The sequence below is a fragment of the Silurus aristotelis genome (genome assembly GCF_946808225.1).
Source record: "Silurus aristotelis genome assembly, chromosome: 12".
In the NCBI taxonomy this organism is placed as follows: domain Eukaryota; kingdom Metazoa; phylum Chordata; class Actinopteri; order Siluriformes; family Siluridae; genus Silurus; species Silurus aristotelis.
In genome coordinates this window covers 29535302-29560023 of record NC_139585.1, presented here as the reverse complement: position 1 = coordinate 29560023, position 24722 = coordinate 29535302, and the positions used below count along the sequence as shown (strand labels likewise).

Below are 24722 nucleotides of genomic sequence, written 5' to 3'. Positions count from 1 at the left end.
TCAGTTTGGTGTAATAACAAGCTCTAAAGAGTATTTTAAATGTTATTTTGAATTTTAGGGTGGATTTGTTTCAATTGCAGCAATTTTATCACAGCAGCATTGAACAGGAAATGTAACTTGATAGAAGCAATATGATTTAATTCACTTGGCTTTAGGTAAGGAGAAGTAAATGACAAATTGTGGTTGTCTGGTTGTGGAGTTAAAAAAAAAAGAAACAAAAAGTAAATATTAGTCAACAATACCAGTCTCCGCCAGCAGGTGGAAGTAGAATCTAAAAAAAAAAAAACACTTAGGCGGTTTTTAAAAATCCAGAATTGATTTGAAGTAAGTTACATATGAAAGGTTTATACACTTTATGACCACTATTTCCAGCCATATCTGCTTTTTTTTCTCAGTGGTCCCCTGGTGGTCTAGTGGTTAAGATGCAGCGCTCTCACCGCTGCGACCCGGGTTCGATTCCCGGTCAGGGAACCATCCCCAGCCACTCTCAGTGCCGGTCCCAAGCCCGGATAAATTGGGGAGGGTTGCGTTAGGAAGGGCATCCAGCGTAAAACATGTGCCAAATCAAACGTGCGGAGGATCCGCTGTGGCGACCCCTAACGGGAGAAGCCGAAAGAAACTATACTATCTGCTTTTTCTCCAAACTGTTCCCACGTAATTGTATAGAATTTTCTCTGAATGCGGTGCATAAAATTTTCCCTTTTGTGAACTAGGAGATCCAAACCTGTTCCAGCAGGACAATGCCCCTGTGCACAAAGCAAACTCCATGAAGATCTGCTTTCCATGCGTTGGAGTGAAAGATCTCCTGCTGTAGAGCTCCTTGTGGCTGAATGAAATCTCACAAATCTCCACAAACACACTCCAAAAGTCCTTAATTTTTTTCTTAAATGAATAATAACGTGTCTTCATTTTATTGTATGTTGTTTATTAATTTGTTATTTATTAAACATATTTTTCAGCGTCAGTTTATTTATTGTATTTATTGTATTTTATTGTATTTTTTAAGTGCTTGAAGTTTTTCTAGAACTTACACAGTTTTTATTTGTATTTTTTTAAGTAAATATTAAACCTAAATATGAAATTTTCTCTTCCTGAGCAGCTTCCGCTTAAATTCGTGTCTCTTCAGTATGGAGAGAAGACGATCGGACCATGAGTCGGCCTCAGTGGTCCGAGGGCAGGTCTAAAGAGGGTGGGGTTAAACAGAGGGGTGTGGATTATTGCAGGTAGTGGATGGGCGTGGCTTAGACAGAAAGGGCCAGTTGGCATGGCAAACAGGGAGGCAGGGGTGAGGGCTGAGGTTGGTAAGCTGGAGGTCAACGTTTTGGAGAGTTCCTTCTGAAGTGTGAGCTTGGTCTGAATATGAAATACACACACACACACACACACACACAAAATATTAAATAACATAAATCTACAGTACAGTAAATACTACTATTACTAATAATAATAATAATAATAATAATAATAATAATAATAATAATAATAATAATAATAATAATAAGTGATGATAATAATAAACTGCATTAAATTCTGTGTAATAACAGATTTGTAAAACTCTCCAAATATTCCTTATTATTTATTCTATAGAATCTCAAATAAAAAAATTATATAGAAATTTTAGTTCTTCAGATTTCTTTAATGTTCTCTTGAAATGGCACGTTTTCTTTGAATATTTCACACCAACAAAATTATATACATTTTAAAATATTTTTTACATTTCGGCAATAAAATCTTTTCAATGTTACACTGTCTATTCTGTTTAGCCCCACCCCTTTTGTAAACCCCGCCCCTCAGGGCAACTTAGTCCAACAGATTTCCACGATTTTTATTTGTATAAATAAAAAAAATATTGAAAAAAAATATATAAAATTAAATTCATTATCCAAAACGTATCCCCTGTAATCAAAAGAAAAATCTCTAGTAGTTTTGTTTTACAAAAGTATTTTCTTGTTGTTTGAATTTGTGTAATTATTTATTTAAAAACCATAAAATATGTTTTCTTTTAATTCATGAGGTTCAGGGTAAAATATAAATGCATTTAAAAAGTAAATTAATGAATAGTAATTTTGTCAAGAGAAGGTCGTCAGAAGGTTAGTAAGACGGACGTGTGTGTGTGTGTGTGTGTGTGTGTGTGTGTGTGTGTGTGTGTGTGTGTGTGTGTGTGTGTGTGTGTGTGTGTGTGTGTGATAGATTTTCACCGTGAACACTGAGTTGTTTAACTTTATTTCCTGCGATTTCCCAGTTGCTCGGCCTCTGTGTCTCCGGCTGCTTATGTGCTAAAAAGTAAAAAATGAGTAAAATTTGTAATTCAATAGTAATTTTACAGCTTTCTACTGTAAGAGTCCAGTTGTTAATGATCACATACTGAATTTTGTCGTGAAATGTACAAAATAGATCAATTTCCCAATTTCTTTAAACATTTTTGTACACATCATATTCTAAAAGTATATTTCATTCTTATAATTTATTCATTTATTTATTTATCCTCAGGAAAACCCGGTCAGGAATACGACAAAGCCAAACTTGATTCAATTCAACAATAAAGCAAATTATTTTACTAAATTTCTTTCACTAAATTCTCGGGCTGTTTGTCAATGATTGTCAGCTTCTACAAAAATCAATAACTAAATATGAAACTATTTTGCATAATAACAATCATTGATTTATAATCCATTTATCTGATCAAGAATTGAAATTCTTTTACTCAAAATTATACCTAATTTTTAATTGAGAAATCTATTGTTCAGTAGAGCTCTCGTTTAATGAAATAATAGACCTAAAAATTAGTTTTTAATTAATTAGTAATAATTAGTTTTTTATTAAAAACTAATAATTCGCGTTACTAATTCCACTTAAATTCTGCATTACACATTTATTCAGAACTCTCTTACAATTATCTCATTGATAAACTGAGCAGTTTTAGCCTAAGGGCCTTGCTCAAGGGCCCAGCAGTGGCATCTTGGTGGTGCTGGGATTTTGCTGTGATATTGAGCTCCACTCTTCTTGGAAGATGTTCTACTAGATTTTGCTAACAGTTTTGCTCCAAATATGGGTGGAAAATTCAAGTGTTGCAATAGTTTTGGCCGGACGGCGTATACACAAGGAAATGTGATTAGTGTTTTTTTTATAAATACGTTTCAGTTTAGTTTAATAATAAAATAAAGCACTAACTTGTTGGAGCTGAGCTTCTGAGTTGACGTCTACGTCGCATACGTTGCAATGATGTGATTGGTCAGAGGGGGCAGCGTTGAGGGACAGATTTTTAGGGCGGGGTATAGCACCAGATGCATCCACTTTTCTGGCCCATTTTTTCAATGGCAGAGTGCAGCGACGCCTCAACATCAGTCTGTGCTTAAAACCTACAACCATCACAGCGTCAGTCAGAGCCGAGAGTCGCATCCTCACAACGTCAGGAACATTTTTCACACGAAGAAATGTGTAAAATAAACAGCGACATGCAATAAAGTGTTTTTTTATATATATGTTTACACGCAATTTAAATTTCTGAAATTTGAATAGCAGATTTTACAAACTGTTTTTTTTATTCATATTATAATTATTTAGCACCAAAGTTTCATTCAAATGTTAATTTTTGACTTGAATCTTTTTTTTTACTAAATTTGATAGCATTTTTTTCCCCAGATTTTTAAAACGAAATTATTATCATTATTAAACTTTAATTTAAATTTGATCAAACCAAATCTGATAGCAATTTTTTTTAACCAATAATCAGTTTTTCTACTTCATTGCTAGTATTTAAACTAATCGGTTTTTTATTTATACTTTTATCAACATTGACAAATTATTTTACCCAAATTTCGAAGCTACGGTTCCTAAATTTGATTACTAGTTTTAATCAATAACTCATTTCGCAATACTATTACACTATTATTTTATGTTTTATATTATATTTTACTCATTTCCAAGCTAGTTTTTTATGGATAATTGTGTTGTTTATTGTTGTTTTTACTTGCACAGCAATTTATTTCCACGCAAATTTCGACTGTCAGTGAGTTTTACTTGATTTTACTCGATTTTCAAGCTAGGTTTTAAATGCTAACTAGTTTATATAAAACTTTAAAGCAATTTTTATGTAATTTGTTAGTTGGTATTTAACAGAAAGACTGGTTCTTTTTAATTAAAACACAAAGCTGGAAGGTTTTGACCTGGTTGCGCTGCTAGTTTGTATTAGCTAGGGTTTGTACTTAATTTGTTTAAAGTGTGATTAGCGGTGAGACTGCAGTCTACAGAACCTTTATAATGGTCCTCGAGCTGCGAGCCGGAGTTAACGGTCACTTTGCAGATGGGACACTGAAGACTCCGGCTGCAGTTCCTCCAGCTCCCGTTTCCCTTCGCTACGGGTTTAAGGTCACACGTGAGTCTCGGGTCTAATGGAAGAACGGGAGCAGGGGATTCGGAGAGGCGCTTGCTCTCACACAGCTTTTTTGAAGAAGATGTGATTGAAACAGGACTTAACGTGACTGAGATACCATCAGTTCCTACATCTTCTGGCGTTGACGCCTGTGATGGTTCTGTGGAAGGACAAAGGATAAAGCCAGATTGTATGATGGATGTCATTGCTAATTTCATGCTAGTTTTTTTTTTTTTTCACAGACACATGCAAACCTGTTCTCTCTGACACACTTTCATCCTCTGGCTTTTTTCTCCCTCTTTCCCTGCACACAGACTTTTCCAGAATCCGTTGTTTGCTCTTCAGCTTGTCTATGGCTTTAAGTTTCTGTGCGTGCTTGTGCCCTTTGTAGTGCGCCTCTGCCTGGATCTGACGACGACCACAAAAAAAAACATTACGGCTAAAAAAGTGTTAGAAACTCGAGTGACACTTTTTTCATTTGCAACAAGGAAACGAAACAAAAAGCGTTTTCATTCCCAAAACTGCAACTAGTGCATGTGGAGCATAATGTGAATTAGCTGTATTAATAATCATATCATTAGGAGGTTATTTACCAGGAGAGCATGAAAAAACTCAAGTGTGTGTGAATATTTTTGCATGAGGAAATACAGAAAGACAAAGGAGAAAAAGAACTAAAGAGAGTATGTAATATATCACACGTCCACTAGAGGGAGAAAGAAATCAGACCGAGCTGAACTTCAAGGTCGTACTGGATTCCGGTGGATCGAATCAGCTTTAATCTCTGACGATTTTAATCTCTCACAATTTTAATCTCTCGTTTAAACACTCTGTGATTGTCATAACACCGCAAAAGCCAGTCACGCTAACTGTTTCTTAATTGGTCCTTCTCTATCTTTACCTGGCTAATGACAGGGAGAGAACACCACACATCCTGCCTAATCACTGGGAAGTTGTCAAAAACAATCCCATAGAAATAATGAAATCAAATCTCATGCGTTCACACTAAGTGATACAAAGTGGTTTACAAGAACTTCCTGTTTTCTGGAAATCAGCAGGATCAAGGTTGCAAAAACCTGGAGATCTTTTAATACTTAACCACAAACCACATGTATTCTAAATGTGTATCAAATAACATGCACCTTAATACCAGCCAGCTCTATCCCATGGGACTTATCTCAGTTATACAGCTGAGCAATTGAAGGTTAAGGGCCCAGCTGTGTCAGCATGGTGGTGGTTCTGGGATTTGAACCTATGACTGTCTGATTGGAAGTCTAACATGTTTTCCAATCCACAACCCGGATTTCATCTGGTAATTGATGTTCAGTCTAGAACAGGGGTCTCCAATTTTTTCCAGAAAGGGCCAGTGTGGGTGCAGGTTTTCATTCCAACCAATCAATAGTCACACCTGATAGTCATTGTAAATGAAGATCATTAGATTTGAACAGGTACAATTTGGTGTGGACTTGCTTGGTTGGAATAAAAACCTGTACCCACACCGACCCTTTCTGGAAAAGATTGGAGACCCCTGGTTGAAAACGCCTTCCAAAACGGATACATTTGCAGTGTGGACCGGGTGTGAAAACACAGGTGAAATCATTTTTGAATAATTGCAGCGACGTTTCTAAAAGCCGGAAAGTAAACAAATGGCAGGCGGACATGTTTTCAGGCGTTTAATCACGAATGAGCGACTTTTGGGAAACGGTTATAAACGACAGTGTGGACGCGAAGCGTTTTTAGTTAAAAAACACAGTTTTTGAACTTGATCCGGATTCTTGTAGACGTAGCCTTAGGAAGAGCAGAAGGTGCTTGACAAAAGAAGACTTCCAGAACACATTCCAGAAGAGAACTGGGAGAGTTGTATTGCTGTGCAAGGGTATTTTTTAAAGGTGATCATGTGGAAACGTAGATAAATAAAGCACCTTCTTCTAAACAGTAATACACAGACTTCTTCGGGTTCTTCTCAGTTCAAACCCCTTGTTGGGTACAAACCGACACCCTGCTGTCGCTCTCCAAACACCAGCAGAGGGCGGAGGAAGTAACCAAGGTGACGTTGAACACCTCTTGGTTTCTCCTTCACGCCTGCTGAACTGCACCTGCTGCCACTTAATGCCACTTATTCTAGGATTCTGAGGACTCTGATGTTCAATTAGCTGGGGATCATTTCCGAAAGTAAATGTCAAATACTTTTCGCCGTGAACCTCAGTGTCCTCTGGTACTTGGATCTGGTTACTATTTTGTGGTGTTGTAGTAAGTTTTTCTTGCCTTATGGGGACATTTAGTTTTGTTAACGGTGCCTCATCTGTTATTTCGCTCAATTCACATACTCATACTCAAATACTTAAATATAAAAAATAAAAAAAAACACGTGTCTGTGTGTGTATTCATCTCACGGTCGAGTTGAACCGCAGGTGACAGATGTTGCAGGTGATGATTTGTTTCTTCTTTAGCGATTGTGCGATACTGAATGTGTGGCTGTTGACTGCCTTCTGGACAGGGTCCATCTTCACAAACACACACACACACACACACACACACACACACACACATGGATAGAGAGAGCATAGCTTTAGAACTACCGCACTAAAGCTGCAAGGCTTCTCACTGCCATCTAAAAAATTTTCTCACACATACCAGGCCGAAGTTGGAGAAGAGGTTCAGGGGTGATGAGATGTTTGCTCTCAGAGGCAGAAAGTGCTTAAGGTCCTGAACAGGAAGTGATGTCAACAAAGCACCACCCTGGACTGGACTTCCTGTAGAGACAGGAAACAGTGATTTTGACATCAGAAAAGTCTCATGATTTTGAATATATTTTCTTCACATTGGATTTAATTCTATATCTTTAATTCAACTCTACCACATTTCTCTCTCCTTCTTTCTCTCTCGCTCTATCTCTCTCTGTCTGTCTCTAATTGCTCTTTTCCTTCTCTTTCACATTAGCTCCTCGATGTTTCATTTATGCACGTCACTGAAAGATCTACAGACAGGCAACAAATGAAAGGAGGAACTTGAAGAGACGAGTGGGTGATGAACAGATGAGTGGAGGAGAATAATGAATGCTTCTGGACAGGTGTACAGCATGATAGAAGAACATAATTAACATCCTACAGTGATTAGTGTCTCATAAACAAGGTTACAGCAAAAAGCTGCCATATGATCAACAACTTACATTACACTGGATGGATGGATGGATGGATGGATGGATGGATGGATGGATGGATGGATGGATGGATGGATGAAAATAATGGATGGATTAGATCAAATAGAATGATGAATGGAAGCAAAAGATAGCTGCATTCATGCCTAGCCGAAAAGACACATACATGGATGGATGAAAGTGTTTGGAAAGAGATGCATACTAGATGAAATAATAAATAAACTGATAAATGAACAGAATGGTGGATTGAAGGAATGATGCAAAAATATGACGCATAAATAGTTGGAAAAATAGTTGCATGGATGTAAAGATGAAATGATTTGATGGATGGATGGATGGATGGATGGATGGATGGATGGATGGATGGAAGAAACATATGGATGAATACATAGATGTAAAAGATGTCTGGATAGACAAATGAATGGATGGATGAGTAGAAGTAAATAAATAAATTGACTTTTCAAGGTTTTTTTTCCCCATAGTCTCAGTCTTGCTGTTCCCCCTTGTGGTAGAAAGGATGAACTGTAGCTGCCCTGGCAGATTTTAGCAGGAAATTATGCAAGTAACCAGCAGGGGGGGGTTTGCATTGCAATTGCCTTTTCCTGACAATTTTGCTTTAAAATTTGTTTTAGTTTTTTACGAAAAAGTTTAAAATTATAGAGTAGCCTCAAATACACCCTCCTCCCTCAGCCGACGTGGCTGCAGTTTAATGCAAGCCACTACAAGTATGGCATGATACAGTGCAACTGAAAAGTGTGAGGCTTTTTATGGTGTTTGAAAGACACGTGCATGTGCCTTCAGGTTCTCTCTAACAAACTCGGTAATATAACAGTATCAAGATTCCCTTTGACCAAACAAATCTATAAATGTCCAGATTTTCCACTTGATTTTCATTGAAAAAATTCTCCCTGAGCATGAAAACAGTTTTACACACTCTCAGCATTCGGACAATAGGTTTCTACAAACATTCAGCTGAAATATTTTGTAAAACTCTCTGAAGGTGTTCATCAGAAGTTGTAGGTTTCTTTATGATCCAGTTCATCCCAGAGCAGATCAGTAGGATTTAGGTGCCGTGACTGGGCAGGTCTTTCCATGAGCGATATCACCCAAGATGTCTGTCTATAATAGAACTCGAACTTACGCTTCATCGTCTTGTTGTACGGTGAAGTCGGTTCCAGTGAGCCGCAGTCCAGACGGAATTGCATGGTGTGAGCTGGAAGTATGAAATGGGAGACATGTTGGTTTAGGATTTCTTTCACTTTCCAGAACCTTTCCAACCTTTCCAAAACCATTAAACTGCCACCTCCATGTGTGACTGTGGGGGGTTGAGGGAGTCTGATCACATCATCTCTCCTGACAAAAATGTCCCATTTGGGCTTCCTTCTGTTCATTGACTGTCCAAGGAAATGTGTTTTACCCAGTTTGTGGCAGAAGGAACATGAGTGTGCCTCAAAACTGTAGATGGATGGGTGGTTGGATGAATGAGGGTTGGTTGGGGATTTATGGATATATTTTATATATATATAGATGGATGGACGTATAAAACTAAAAGAATAGAAAAAAGAGATGGATGAAAAGAAAGATTGAATGACAGATGGAAAAAGTCACACTGGGTGGGCTGGGCAAACATTCTCTCATCCTGTCATTCAACACTAGCCAGTTGTGAGCATCTGTGGCCTCATGTATGTGGAAGAGGCAGACAGTGATTTCCTTTAGGTGTGTTACGCTGCCAGCTGGCAGCACAGGTGAACCACAACGAATACACGTAAAATAGAATGAATTCTATGTAAGCTGCGAGCGAACCAGCCTGCGGATCCGATGGCAAATCCGATGCCTGTTTTTTTTTTTCGGATTGTTTCCCCTGAATAAATGGGATTGGTTTTGGACACGTGCCAGAGCAGCTGCACTATGCAGTAATGGAGACTGTCCTGTACGGTGCGGGGTGAAAATAAAACGCCACTACTAAAGCTTTCAAAAGCCCATGGATGTCTATTTTAACACACTGAGGCCATTCAGTTGTGTGAACAAAAAGCGACAAAAACATTCCATTTCCTCACTGGCTCCAAACACCACCATGTTCAATGAAAACCTGTGGCTAAGTCCATTTTATGTTTGTGTTGTGTGTGTGTGTGTGTGTGTGTGGGTGTGCTAACGTAATTCATATATGCTTACGCTTCTAAAAAATGTTATGTGTATGATCATGTCAAACAGTTAAAAAGACTTTGAAAAGCCACATTATAAATATTTGCATATTATGCAAATGATATGCAAAATGCTTTCATGTACAGTGAGAAGCTCAGTGAGGTCACAGAGGTGCATAATCACATTAGCATAATCAAACGGGCTGTTGTTTGACAGGACACACTCGACACACTAACACACTCATTACAGAGGCAGACATTATTCTATTACTTTAAAAAATAAAAATTTTCCATACGGACAGATTTGAGCCATTAGAGCAAAACTACAGGAAAAGTCTCAAACAGTGCAGTACACACGGGAATACACGAAAACACACACTTTTACATTATATAATTGACTATTTCGCAACTAAAAGGTAGTAATTAACATCTTTCCGTCTGCACTTTATGTTCTATGTGTGAACTATTGACCGATGTTCCTCAATGAAGTATGAATGATGGATTAATGAATAAATTGATGATGCATAGAGAAACAAAGATGGTAGTATGGATGATTTGGAATTTGTATCTCAGTGCTTCTTATTCACCTGAAATATAAAGCAGCAACGCAAAAACCAGGATTTTAGTTCTTTTTTTCACCTGTGATTTTTCGGGCTCCTGCGCCGGTTTTGGCCCGGTTGGCTTGCCGTAGTCGCCGTTGGTGAGTTTTGCCGTTGTAGTGGATCTGAGCCTGAGTGCTGGAGTTCAGCTGGATATTGCACACTTCGCACATCGTTAGCGTTCGCCGCTTCCGCTTCCGTTTCACCTCCGACATATCGAAGTCCAGCAGACCCCTCATACCTAAGAATGTCAAAAGGTTTAGGGTGAAACGTTGATGTGTTCACAAGAGTCCATAAGAGTTTAAACATGAAAGGGGCTTATAAGATGATCAAATCTCTACGGACCAAAATCCTAGGCCTCATCCGGGTCGATATTTATTCCATCGAAGTCTTACCACGAAGGCATTCACTTACTGTTTTTTTTTTCCTGGCATGGTTTACTGCTATTGGTGATTGAAGTTCTGCTCCTGACATCAGTCTATGTAATCGTGTGATGACATCACAGCACAGGTGGTGTCACTCAACACAGCCAAATGAGCAGCTGTTTTCTTAGAAATCAGCGTAGCAGGGAATGCACCTTACGTGAGATACTCGACATAGATGTTGGCGCCAGGATTTCTGAGCAGACATAAAATCTTGGAAAATAGCACGAAGGTGAATCGACCCAAATAATACAGTGAGCAATATGAGATTAGGATACAGGATAGGCAATGCAGGTCATTCCTGAAGGTAATGCAAATGTCTAAAATGTCTTTATATGCTGTAATATTAGCCTTCACTGGAAATAAGGTGTCCAAATCCTAAAAATTGCCACCATCAGGTCAGTTGTTACCCTTTTTGGCACCCTAGCTAAGATTCCTATTGAACATGGCTCCGCCCTCCCACCATACAAATCATTTGCAACCTTCCATATAGAACAGACCTAGGCAAACTACGGCCCGCGGGCCACATCCGGCCCTTTGTACGGTACTGTCCGGCCCGCGTGAGGCCAATCATAAATTACAGGGATGCACCGAAAATTCGGCCACCGAAAATTTTCGGCCGAAATGCCTAAATCACCGAAACAACACGGCAGAAATACAATTATAATGACGCAATAAAAAGCGCAGCAGCACGCGGTTATCTGGATAAGAGCAACATGTCTGCGGTGTGCAGAGAGCGATTTGCAAAACATGCAATGCTAAAATTTCAAGAGGGGGTGTATCTGCAAATAGTTTCTCCAAGTCGGGTTTAATTTATCACCTGAAATCCAAACATCCCGATTGCCTTCTAAATATGAGAAGAACGCGGCGAAGAAAAGTAGTCAATCCGAGCATGCGCATGAGTCTGTAGTGGACGTTTTTGAAAAGGCAGGAAAGTTTTCCAGTGATGGTGCCAAGGCAAAAGGCATAACACAAAAAATGATGGAATTTATTGCTTTAGATCAGTGGTCTCCAGTGGATCAGTGATCTCCAGTGGATCGACGGGTTGATCTTTGAAACATTCCCCGTGGATCCCGAAAATAATAATAATTATAATATAATATTATTTATTACACGGTTTTTCTTAATGCTGTAGATTAGAACCTTCCATTCACTTGAATGGGCTTCCAAACGTTCGGCAGTCAATTATTTTCATTTAACAGACCGTTGCTAATAATAACTGACCGCTGCCTGTCTGTCAATACTATGAATGGTAACAAATAAATAACAATAATTTATAATAAATAAAATACTTTTGTAATTGATTTATTCTTTGAATTGCAATGCATTGATTTTAGTGAGGTTAGTACTTATTTATAGCCATAAATGCAATGGTTCTAAAAATTGACAATCTTTTCTTTTGGTGTTTCGGTTTTGGCCTTGGTTTCCTCATTTTTGGTTTTTGGTTTCGGCCAAGAATTTTCATTTCGGTGCATCCCTAAAATATTATCGTTCGTGTGGCCCTCTGACACAATTCAGGTTCCTCATGTGGCCCCTTGTAAAAATTATTCGCCCACCCCTGATATAGAAGGTTATAACCATTTAATAATCATTGCAAAATTGCTCACTGGCGACCCCTACTGGTGCGCACTAGGCAACCCCATAATTTGTCTATGCACAGTCGTGCATTCTAATTAAAGCTCCTGATATCCATCAAACCCAGATTCATCAGACTCTCAATAATTAAATGCAGAGAACATGTTTACACTTCCAGAGCTTCAGTGAAGTAACCTTACATCACTCCAGCCCACACTAAACTTGTGCACCTGCTAGGCCATGAAACCGCAATTCATGAGACACCTGATGCATAATTTCTGTTGTTCAGAAGGCAGTTTGGAACTCATGTATGATGCAGGGCATGAAGGACAGGTCATTTTTCAGCCCTCTGTGAGTCTACATGTTCTACTGCATCCATGCTAAGCTGTTGTTTCAACAACATGGTTCCGTTTTACTTTATTATTTAGTTTAATGCAGATCTTGCAGGGCTGAAAGTTCACAAAATTATATTTTTAATTGAATATTATGTATTTTATTGTTAGATGATCTCCAACACTAAGTACAGTTCTGCCTGCTCTTTTCCTTTTCTGGCAACCTAATCAAACCGCAATGTTCTGCTTGTACATTAGCGGTGAAAGGTTTTGGGGGACTTGACATGGTAATGGACTTGGTGTCAGACTTCATAATGTCCTTCTCAGAACTGTGATTACCTGCATCACCTCTCCACGCAATAATAACTGTCTATTTAGGACCTTTATTTAAACCTGAAGAGAACTCATGATGTCCAAGAACTTATGGTGTCTTTTGTAGAAGCGTATAATGTATTAAACAGTGGCCATAAGAATTAGGTCCCCCGACTTTTCCACACATGCACACATTGATCTTTTCTAAACTTTTACCACAAATTTTGAGGCACACAATTGTTTCGGACGTCTTTGGATGCTGTGGCATGGAATTTATTTATTTTTTTTCACTTGAACTAGGAGACCTGAACCTGTTCACAAATCCATCTCCATGAAGATCTGCTGGAGTGGAAGATCCTGAGCAGATCAGGATCAAACCTTATTAAGGTATGTCGATATTAATTTTATAATCATTGCCTTTAAAGTGAAGAAGGGTTTCACTTGTAAGTCAGTTAGATTCATAGTGTGTGTGTATATGTGTGTGTGTGTGTGTGTGTGTGTGTGTGTGTGTGTGTGTGTGTGTGTGTGTGTGTGTGTGTGTGTGTGTGTGTGTGTGTGTGAGGGATGTCCCCATTGCCCAAATCCAACACACAGGTCCTTTATGTGTATTTGACAAAGGTCACTCACTAATAAACCCTTAGTGTGTGTGTGTGTGTGTGTGTGTGTGTGTGTGTGTGTGTGTGTGTGTGTGTGTCTCTGTCAACATGTGTTGACTGATCTATTCCAGCCAATACAGTTCAGAATATCCCACTCAACACACACACACACACACACACACACACACACACACACACACACACACACCACATAAAAGATGGATGCATACATGTGAAAGTCACAGCTGCTCATCTTGACGTATTTAATGCCACCACTTGTGCCGTAATGCAACTTCAGGCGCAGATTGCGAAAAGTTTCCGAAGAATCTCCAAAGTGGAGACTTAAACGGGAATCACAAAGAATCAAACAGTGCCATGTTCAATCTTCCAGAAAATCTAGAACTTATCAACAATTAAAAGAACCCTTGAGAACTTTTTCCCAGGAGTTTCTTTAAACGCATGCAATATTGTTTGATAACTGCTAAAAACAGACCCACTTCCTGCTGGTGTTCTAAGAATTTCAGACACCAATGCATCCTAAAAATAGCAGTCTGTGTGTGTGGTGTGTGTGTGTGTGTGTGTGTGTGTGTGTGTGTGTGTGTGTGTGTGTGTGTGTGTGTGTGTGTGTGTGTGTGTGTGTAAAATCCACACATGTTCTAGTTAAAATACCACCACAGAACTAGGTGCTGAACTCTCGTCTGCACTGTCAGGATTAAGTGCTACGAGCGAAATGAGATACACAGGGCTGATAAAGTGTCTCACTCTGACAGGACTGATAAAGTGTCTCACTCTGACAGGACTGATAAAGTGTCTCACTTTGACAGGACTGATAAAGTGTCTTACTCTGACAGGACTGATAAAGGATCTCACTCTGACAAGACTGATAAAGTGTCTCACTTTGACAAGACTGATAAAGTGTCTCACTCTGACAGGACTGATAAGTGTCTCACTCTGACAGGACTGATAAAGTGTCTCACTCTGACAGGACTGATAAAGGATCTCACTCTGACAAGACTGATAAAGTGTCTCACTCTGACAGGACTGATAAAGGATCTTACTCTGACAAGACTGATAAAGTGTCTCACTTTGACAAGACTGATAAAGTGTCTCACTCTGACAGGACTGATAAAGTATCTCACTCTGACAGGACTGATAAAGTGTCTCACTCTGACAAGACTAATAAAGTGTCTCACACTGACAGGAGTGATAAAGTGTCTCACTCAGACAGGACTGATAAAGTGTCTCACACTGACAGGACTGATAATGTGTCTCACTCTGACAGGACTCATATTGTGTCTCACTCCAACAGGATTGATAAACTGTCAGACAGACTCATATTGTGTCTCACTCCGACAGGACTGATAAAGCGTCTCACTCCGACAGGACTGATAAAGTGTCTCACACTGACAGGACTGATAATGTGTCTTACTCTGACAGGACTGATAAAGTGTCTCACTCTGACAGGACTGATCATGTGTCTCACTCTGACAGGACTGATAAAGTGTCTCACACTGACAGGACTGATAATGTGTCTCACTCTGACAGGACTGAGAGTAATCTACTTTTTGTAGAGTGGACAAGCTGAAAGGTCACTATTTTAGGATGCAAACTATCTTTATCAAGAATGATCAGATGATATTTGGTAAACGCTACAGAGATACTGCTGTACTGCTAATACTGAGAGGTGTTTAGTGTTGCAGTTGGTACAGATGTAAGTCATACAGAAGTGCATATTATTTAGTGGTGGAAGTTCACACAGCATGTAGTTGCGTTAAAGTAGAGATTCACTCAGTAAAATATGATTCCAGTAACAGTAAAAGTGTCCCTTTAAACTTTCACAGGTATAAAATTAGAAATGTTTTTGCCTTTAAATGTACTTAAGTATCCAAAGTACTATGATTTATTATGCCTATCATTTTTATCACAAGACTCAGTTTATGTAAAAAAAACTCTGTGACTCTCAGCACTGATCTATTAATAGAATGATATTAATGAGTCAAACATTAATTGATTTCTATTACAATTATCATGAGCCCAAAAGTTATTTTCAACCAAGGTGTTGTGACAAATTGAAGACTGAAATTTATTCCATCATTTATTCCTCTCTAAATGTTCTGCTTGCTGTTGAAGTGCTGCTGAACTCTACAGTATGTTGGTGCCACAAATTTAAAATGATTGACCAGTTTTTATCCGCTCAAACAATATTTGAGTTTGAAATGTAGTGGTTATAATAAAAGTCTCCCCAAATGGAAATACTTCAGTAAAGTACAGATACGTGAAAAAACTACTAAACGACGTACATTTACTTCCTTACTGTCCACCACTAATATAATTGTCATATTATTTGGTATTTTTGGATGCTACCATGGTCATACACCAATGAGCCATATCATTAAATCCGCCGTCTAATATTGCGTAGTTCCTGTAACGGCTGGAATGCTGGTATTTGACACCAAGATATTAGCATCAAATCCTTAAAGTCCTGTAAGTTGTGATGTGGAGCCTCCATGGATCGAACTTATTTGTCCAACAGTCTTGTTCCTCAAAACATTCCTGAATAATGTGTTCCAATGTGGATTTGCACTAAGCGTTATCCTGATACTGATACTGAGAATAATGATGCTATGAACTGCTGTCTACAACAGTGTTTAGGAAGGTGACATCAACGTAACATCCAAATAAATGCCAGGAGCCAAAGTGATTTATTAGACCAGGCTTCCACAGCTTGCACTGTTATAGTGTACAGGGGCCAGCATAGGCTCTTGGACCCACCTATGAAGCTGTCATTCAGCGCCAACGTCAACTTTATCAGCAGTTTATGCTTTAAGAGCTCTTCTGTAGGATCAGACCAGACGGAAGAGCTTTTTACTCCTACTCAAAGACCCTTGAGTGCTCATGACCCTGTCAACACTTCACCGACTGACCTTACATTAACCACCATACACCACTGCAGAGTAGGAAAAACACAAAAGACCCTCTAACACAGTTTTCTAGTCTGTTTTCGAGAAGAATTTTCTCACAATCTCACAATTTACAAGTGCCAGTGTAACAAGATAATCTTTGCTATTCTCCTAAGCTGTCAGTTATATAAACGCTATGGCCGACCAGAATATGCTGCAGAATATTTGATTACAATACAAAAAAAGGCAGAAATGTCTGTGAAAACTATCTAAAGAGCCGTGTTATTTAGCTAGCTAATCTAGGAAAGTTTTTTTACTTGTCAGATACACATTATAGCCCTGTGAAGCTAAGGCTAGCACTCCTAAAGCATTAGGAGACTTGCTTTTAACACATGACAGTGCCAAGGCTTGAACCCTAAACCTTTGGATCTTTAACTTCCAGCTTTAAACCACCGAAGCCTTAAATAAACTGTAATCACTTTACAAGAACCCAAACTTGAATCACACTTTAAACCAGCAAGTGTAAGCATTATCGTATTGTTGTAGCCACACTGCATTTAGTTTATTTTTAAATAGAAGTAAAGATACTTAGTGAATTCTTGTATAACAATGGAGCCCTGATTAGTTCATGAACGATTCATTCTTTTTGGACGAGTCTTTAATGTGACTCAGAAGAACGAGTCGTCACAAAGAGTCGTTATACAGATATATATATATATATATATATATATATATATATATATATATATATATATATATATATATATATATATATATACAGATTTTATATATATATATATATATATATATATATATATATATATATATATATATATATATATATATATACACACAAATATATATTATTGGAACTATAGCCAGAGTTGGTGTATGTAGACGTGTTGGTGATCTGCTTATTGAAAATGTAACATTATATATTATTTCTCATCAAATGAACTAAATGACTCAAAAGATTCGTTCATTTCCTTCATCAAAATCCAATACTGCCCCTGCTGGGCACTTGAGCAATAACAGATGGATAAGAGACTATATTAAAAATATTAAATTTAAGATACACTAAAACAAATATAGTAATATATCATTTTATTTACTTGTTGGTTTAATGCTATATGCACAACAATTCCTGACATAGAAATCACCCAACTTGATAGTCTATGCAGACCTGGGATTTACCACTGATTTATAGTACATTCATAAATCAGCCGTAACCCCGCAGTGTGGCTGTTGTTTTAGAACTGTTTTCCAGAGCCTGAGTGGCATCTACACCTCATTTGGCATCTATACCTGAGGATGTGTGAAAAGCAGCCATGAAGAGAATGCAACACACTGTCACTATTTATACTAAATGTGTTTTCATTGGGCTTTACCACATCGTATGGGTGTATACCGTGTTCTCTGAAGCAACAACTGCGATGGACTGAGAGCAAACTATCTGTTTGTGTGTCCTTGAAAGGCTAAGCAGCTAAACTCTAAATGACAAGCCATCTGGTACATCACCTCATCACTCACTTCAAAGTGTGCTCCTGTGTGTGTGTGTGTGTGTGTGTGTGTGTGAGTGGTTAAGAATTCTGCGAACCGTGTTCATGGAAATGCTCGGAAGCATCACTCTGTAAAAATAGTGTGTATTTTTCCATACGGCTTTCTGAATGTGCTTTTTTGATTGGTGGTTTGAGACTCAAGAAGTAACAGTACAGTACAGCAACAGATACAGTAATGGCAATGAGGAAACGCGAATAAAATGGACAGGAAACTAAACTAAATCCTCATTACCTCAAGTCCTTATCGAGAGCTGATTTCCAGATCAGGTCAACTGATGATCTGAGCAGAACATGGTAATATTTTATTGCAGGTCTATCGTTAGAGGTTCTTCATCCACATAAACACCGAATCTTTAAGAATGTACATCTACAGGATTTGGCAGACTCCATTATCCAGAAATACTTATAAATGTGCTTTAAAGTCTTCAACACTAAATAGTTTCTGATAATAGTTCATTTGGACTAATAATCTTAAAATATATATATATATTAGCAATTTTAATAGGAGTAATTCTAATTAATGTATTAAAGTAGGGCTTTTGATGTCGCTTGAAAACTGCTAGTGATTCAGTTGCTGGGGCACTATTTCACTGTGAGAACCAGAAAAGTCTTTTGAAGATTGTCCTTACTCTATGAGGGATCAGAGAAGCAGTGGTAGAAGATAAAGAGGTCAGATGAGTAGAGGATGAGTCTATTTAAAACATTTCAGATTCTTACTGTTTATGATATCAACATTTCTCAAATTTGTGTTTTTATTTATAAAATATACTCGGGTGAAGGTAACATTCCAGAGCAATTTACAGGGTATTTTAAAGTAAATTCACAGGTTCACAGTTACTTAACTCGTCAATGTGCAGATTTTCATTTCCCAAAAATTCTTACTTGTAGAGGTCAATACTCTATACGGTTTAGGGGTATTAAATTATGGAATAATTTCTCTCATTTAAACAGAAAGAAAAATGTTCTTTTTTAAAAAGTTATAAAAGATGTATAAAGAATTATTTTATTGCTGCTTTGTAATTATGCTTTTGTTTATTGATTTTTTAATTAACTTTATGTACTCTATATAGTTTTTGAAGTATATTATTATTATTTTGTTTATTTTCTTCTTTTTAATTTTATTTTTAGTTTATTTTTGTTGTTGCTGTTTAGGTGGAGGCTTAAAATAAGCCCTTTGGGTTTTTTGCCTCTCCTTGCACAATATTTGGATTGTATTCTTGCATATTGTATATTGTTTATATTTGTGCAAATAAATAAATAAAAAAAGAGAAAAAGGATGGGAGGATCAGAGGAGAAATGGTAGAGGATTGGGAGATCAGAGGAGTAGAGGAAGTGAATGGAGGGATCAGTGGAGTAGAGGAAGAGGGTGGAGGAATCAGGAGTAGAGGAAGCGGATGGAGGGATCAGTGGAGTAGATAAAGAGGATGGAGCGATTAGTGGAGTAGATGAAGAGGATAAAGGGATCAATTGAGTGGAGGAAGCGGATTGAGGGTTTAGTGGAGTAGAGCAAGAGGATGGAGGGATCAGTGGAGTAGATAAAGAGGATGGAGGGATCAGTGGAGCAGAGGAAGAGGATGGAGGGATCAGAGGAGTAGAGAAAGAGGATGGAGGGATCAGTGGAGCAGAGGAAGAGGATGGAGGGATCAGTGGAGTAGAGAAAGAGGATAGAGAGATCCGTGGAGTAGAGGAAGAAGAAGGTTGAAAACGAGTTGTGCAGCTGTGTTTTACTGAGATCTTACCAGCATTTTAATCCTAAAACAAGTCTAATTTACCACATATGCAGCACAGAAGATGTCACTGTATGTAAATCAGGATTTTACTCCTTGATGTTGGTAAGGAAACATTTTCAACCCGATTCTGTGATGATTGTGGTGGATGTCAGAAAACACACATTGATTTCAGTTCATGTCCTCGGAAGTTAAAGTGCGACAACACAACATGAATAAGATTGATTTTCTTTAAAACAATCAACCTCAATTTTATTTCATGTGTTCGGTGAACCAGCGATGACTTAAAGCCTCATTCCAATTATACGTAATCAGTCTCTTCACTGCAGTCCTGGGAATCTCAGTCATCCATCAGTACGTGATGAACAAAAACATTGTCGAAAGCCGCACTGTTCTTGTATTGTTTTTGGTACATACGTAAGCATTTATCATAAAGTTATGTCTGTTGGAAAAGGAAAGATAATATGAAGAAGTCACACAAAATGTTTAGGTAAATGACTTTTGGTAGAATAATTGAATAATTTGGAATTTTACCCCACAGTATATTTTTTTTCTCGCTACCCCTCAATTAATAAATTCATACTAATACTTTCCTCCATTTTTTCTTGTGTTTTTTTCCTCAATGTATTTGTCATCCATCTGCTCTTGTGTTTCAATCTCGGTGTTCTTCTATATATTTGGAAAAAGCATCTGCACAGTCATTTATTAGCTGATGATTAGCGACAGCTGGACAATAACCGTCAAGTCCACACATTTTATATTATTATACATTACTTTTCACAAGTCACATGACATATTTACGTTTACATTGAATGCCCTGTATAACAATTCCGGTGCACCAAAGATATAAACCCAGAGTTATCTCTCTTTAAACTTAGCCAATTTTCATTTCACTTGAAAGCCATCTGTAACCATGGCAACACATCTTAACCTTCTGACATCTGACACCCCCCCCCCCCCCAAACTACATTTATACACTTCTGCCTCAGTCTCACGCCATCAGCTTTCTCCAGAGTGGATTTGCATGTAATTGGCTGTAATCCTGTGTGTGACTGGTGTAATTGATAGTTTTGCACAGTACTTTGAGGGGGAGGATGTGTGTGTGTGTGTGTGTGTGTGTGTGTGTGTGTGTGTGTGTGTGTGTGTGTGTGTGTGTGTGTGTGTGTGTGTGCGTGCGTGCGTGCGTGCGTGTGTGTGTGTGTGTCAGATAAATTGCTGTAATGTGCTTTAATACTTGATAGGCAAAGAAAATAGACAAAGAGTTAGCTGGGTTTTTCAATAAAACAAAAAATGACTAGGTTAAAATATACCAGACGGTTGATTAGACTGAAATACTAGTGTATTGACAAATAGAGTATAATTAGATGTTGACTAGTCAGATAGTTGTCATTGCTAATTGTCAGAATTGTGGCGGACTGCGATCTGTTGTGTGTGTTGTGTTTGTGTAATGTTACCCAAGGACTCACTGTAGAGAAAGCAGGCAGCATGAAGACCAAACTGGAAGCCATGGCTAAAAAAAGTAGGTAATGAGAGATTGTGTATTTCTGTGTTTATGCCAACAGAAGGCATCTGTTAGATGCCTTCGTTCAACAACAGCAGGTCGCTCAAGAGCTGGCAGCCTGTCATGGAGGACAACCTAAAACACTGTGCGGGAAAAAGCACAAGACCTGTGGTTGGCCAATGCAAGCCCATGCAAAGCATGGCACCCATATAACAGCAGATAACATTAAAGCCTACTTGGACCTGGGCTTGAGGGGTGCCTATCAAACTTTCCTGGTTCAGGAAAACAACAGCGAGGAAAATGAGCGTGTGTTCGGTCTCCAAATGTTAATGGAAGGTAGATATTTAAACATAGCCATACAAAATGCATTCAAGGGGTCAGCTGCTACTGTGGGCGCTCTTTCCCTCAGCGTACATACTTTGTATCCAACCTGTAAAGATCCACCATTCTCAGATAGGCTTGAGTATCTCTGGCAGTTAATCTTGCACACTGAAGCCAAATTCTTAAAGAGTAGGTGCCAGGGATACATAAAACATTGAGGGTGAGAGACATATGACATATGTTAGCCGTGTTTCTCTTTATTCAAGTGTCCACAGGCATTTAGGACAGCTGAGTGTATCCAAAGAAGCTTGGAAAGAAGCTGTTCTCCTACTGCAAGAGTAAAGACGATGTCTCAAAGGTACAGCGTGATCAGAAACAGGTGAGTCCACCTGCAGTTCTACTTAAAGGATGGAATGCTAAATGGTGGACCGATGATAGGGCCTTTAAACAGTTGGGGGAAAAAAAGAAGGCCCAATTACCCACAAAGTAATTTGACCCTTTGATTCTGTGCTGACCTCCACTGGCTGATCTCCACTGAGTTTCACCTCTACTCCAAGCACAACCCTAACACTGGAAAGAACGCCTTTACTCTCACCCACAGAGAACCATTTCTTGGAATGTAGAGTTTGTGGAAACTGCTTTTAAATAAACAAAACTAAAACCGAGACACTTACTATATTGCCTTTTGTTGCTCTTTACAGACTATGCCGAGTTTCAACTTGGGGTTATAAAGGGCACAATCCTCTGAGTCACCACTTGTTTTAACACCATGTGTTATTCCCCTGTAATGCCTCTATGCCATTGGGTAAAATATGCCCTCGCACCCCAGAACTGTAATGCTGGGTCTTTCTTACTGGTACCACTAACCTGGAGTAATGGTTCAGCACCATGGCCAGTGACTCAATCAGTACATAAGTACATAACACAGAACTACAACATCTCAGTAGTTGGATGGTTGAATTGATGGATATACGCTAGAATATAAAATTAATCAAATAATCGATAGTTTTAGAGAACACAGTTTAATTGAATACATGCGGTTGAGGGATTGTTAAGTGCAAAGACTTTGGTTGGGTCCAAAGTTTGGCCCTACAGCCAAAGGTCACGTGTCGTTTGTCTATTAAAATGTACACTAGCTGGATGAAGTCTGCACATTCTGTTAATAGCATTGCAGTATTTTAAGTATTTTGAGTTGCATTTTTCAAAGCTTAATGTGGACTTTCTGCAATACAAGAACTTTGTAGCACTTTCTATGGAAATGATCACGCATTAGAACAGGTGCATTAATACAAACCCTCTGTAGACATTAAATACATTTTAATTACTAATAATTTCCCTATAAAATTCAATCAGGGCAATGATTTAGATCTAATTGCTCTAATTGATGTGAAATTTAATGCAGAATTTAGAGGTACATTCTCCAGCAAACTCCAACACTCAAAAATATTATTATTATATATTAATGCATTTAAACCTTAATTGTGACATTTTCGGCCTCTAAAATTAATATAAAAAAATCAGTTGAAATAATTAAACGTTTTTATTTCAAGAAAGTTCATTTTCATGTTCAGTATTTAACCAAATGCAGGGAGATACAGAGCAGTTTTCGAATCGGTTATATTCCGAAAATTCGCATGCTGATGTTACAGGTGTGAAATACAGGGGTTCTCTTACCTGTTTGGCTCGAGCGCTCCGTTTTCTCATCCGGACGGGACATTTAGACGATTTAACCGTACACCATTCAGACCCGCGTGCGTGCACGTGTGTGTTGCCGTGAGTCCGTCCTGTCCCGACCGGTGATTCTGTAGAAATGAGCTCGCGCGCTCTCTGGGATTCCCTCCTGCAGCTGGGTCTCGCGTTCACGTCACCGAGCTCGCACACGCGCGCGCGTTCCCCCAGTGTGTCCTGCCGTGCGTTTGTGTGGTCATCCATTCTCAGAGTAATCAACACTGCTTGTTGTGTTACAGAGCACGCACACACACACACACACACACACACACACTTGCTGGCTAAAACAGTCATGAAAAAGTCTAGAGGAAGCCTCATGGATAATGATAACACATGGTTATGGTTATTATCCATGATGATGCAATAAAATGCAACAAAACAAACAACAATGGTCAAAACATTGCAAATTATTGAATATTAAAGTTCATATACAATCAAATTAAACCACAACTAAAGAATTGTTGTTTTTTTAAAGGATTACCAGAAGATTTTTTCTCAAAAAAATGGCAGCAAGGTTTAGTTTTATAAAAAGAAAGACTTCTAAAACAATGTTTTTTGGACAGATGAGACCAAAGAGAAAATGTTTGGCTATAATGCACAGTGTGAAAACCAAACACTGATCTGTGCATGTGCTCTTCTGTAAAACCAAAGTACAACTACAATTCTGATGTCAAATGTAAATACAAACAGAATGTACAGATCGCAAAACTCAAAACAAAACAAAACATGTCAAATGTTTAAACTGAGAAAATGAACCATGTTCTTTAGGTGGTCATTATAAATTTGATGGTTACAACATGTGTCAAACAAGTCAGGACATCTTTGTGTTAGATGTTATTTGTGTACATCTAAGAACTGAGGAGACCAGTTGCTGGCCTATTTGTGTTTGATTCTGGCTGCTCAACAGTCCTGGGTCTTTTTTGTCGTATTTTTCGTTTCATGATGCAAATGAATGTTTTCAGTTGGTAAAAAAGTCTGGACAGCAAGCAGGCCATTTTAACACTCAGGCTCTTCTCCTACAATGTTGTAATGAACTTAAATTTGTTTGCGAAGCTTACTTTATAGATGACATGACAATTGTGACGAAAAATGGACACTAGTGGAAAAGCTGTTTTTGATGAAATCCAAGATGGTGGAGAATCTGAATAGGTAGAAATTTCTGGCTTTGAGATTTTGGATGCACAGTTTAAAAGTTATGATCAAGAAAATAAAATGGGGTCCAAATTTGACTAGATGGTTTCTTACACCCTTCACAATCAGCAAAGCCAGATTTTATGTTATTTTTTGTTTTTTGGGATGTATCAGACAGTTTAGCCAGAGTAAGACAAAGAAGAAGAAGCAGCTACGAGGTATGAGATTATAATAAGTGTATTATTGAAAGATGGCGTGTAGTGGTGCTGCTCTGCACAGTACACATTAAAACTCAGAACTTTTTGGTTGGTGGAATTTAAGACGGCGATAACAGGATTGTTACATTTATTAC

The 24722-nt window shown here is 38.3% G+C and overlaps 1 protein-coding gene across 2 annotated transcripts; it reads right to left on the bottom strand.

Moving 5' to 3' along the window:
- Positions 1 to 631: 631 nt before the first annotated feature.
- On the bottom strand, positions 632 to 23426 carry LOC310734830 (zinc finger protein 385D-like). Of its 2 annotated transcripts, XM_083557257.1 has the most exons (10): positions 23186 to 23426; positions 10307 to 10507; positions 8668 to 8739; positions 7004 to 7122; positions 6763 to 6873; positions 4627 to 4780; positions 4254 to 4532; positions 3172 to 3359; positions 2199 to 2276; positions 632 to 1353 (listed from the first exon to the last, which is right to left on the bottom strand). In XM_083557257.1, exons 1-10 carry the CDS (start codon positions 23226 to 23228, stop codon positions 1123 to 1125), a joined length of 1476 nt encoding a protein of 491 aa, XP_083413383.1. In that variant the 5' UTR covers positions 23229 to 23426; the 3' UTR covers positions 632 to 1122. The 2 variants fall into 2 exon arrangements, with proteins under 2 accessions (XP_083413383.1, XP_083413384.1); XM_083557258.1 differs by lacking the exon at positions 8668 to 8739 and having other exon boundaries at positions 23186 to 23422.
- Positions 23427 to 24722: the final 1296 nt, after the last annotated feature.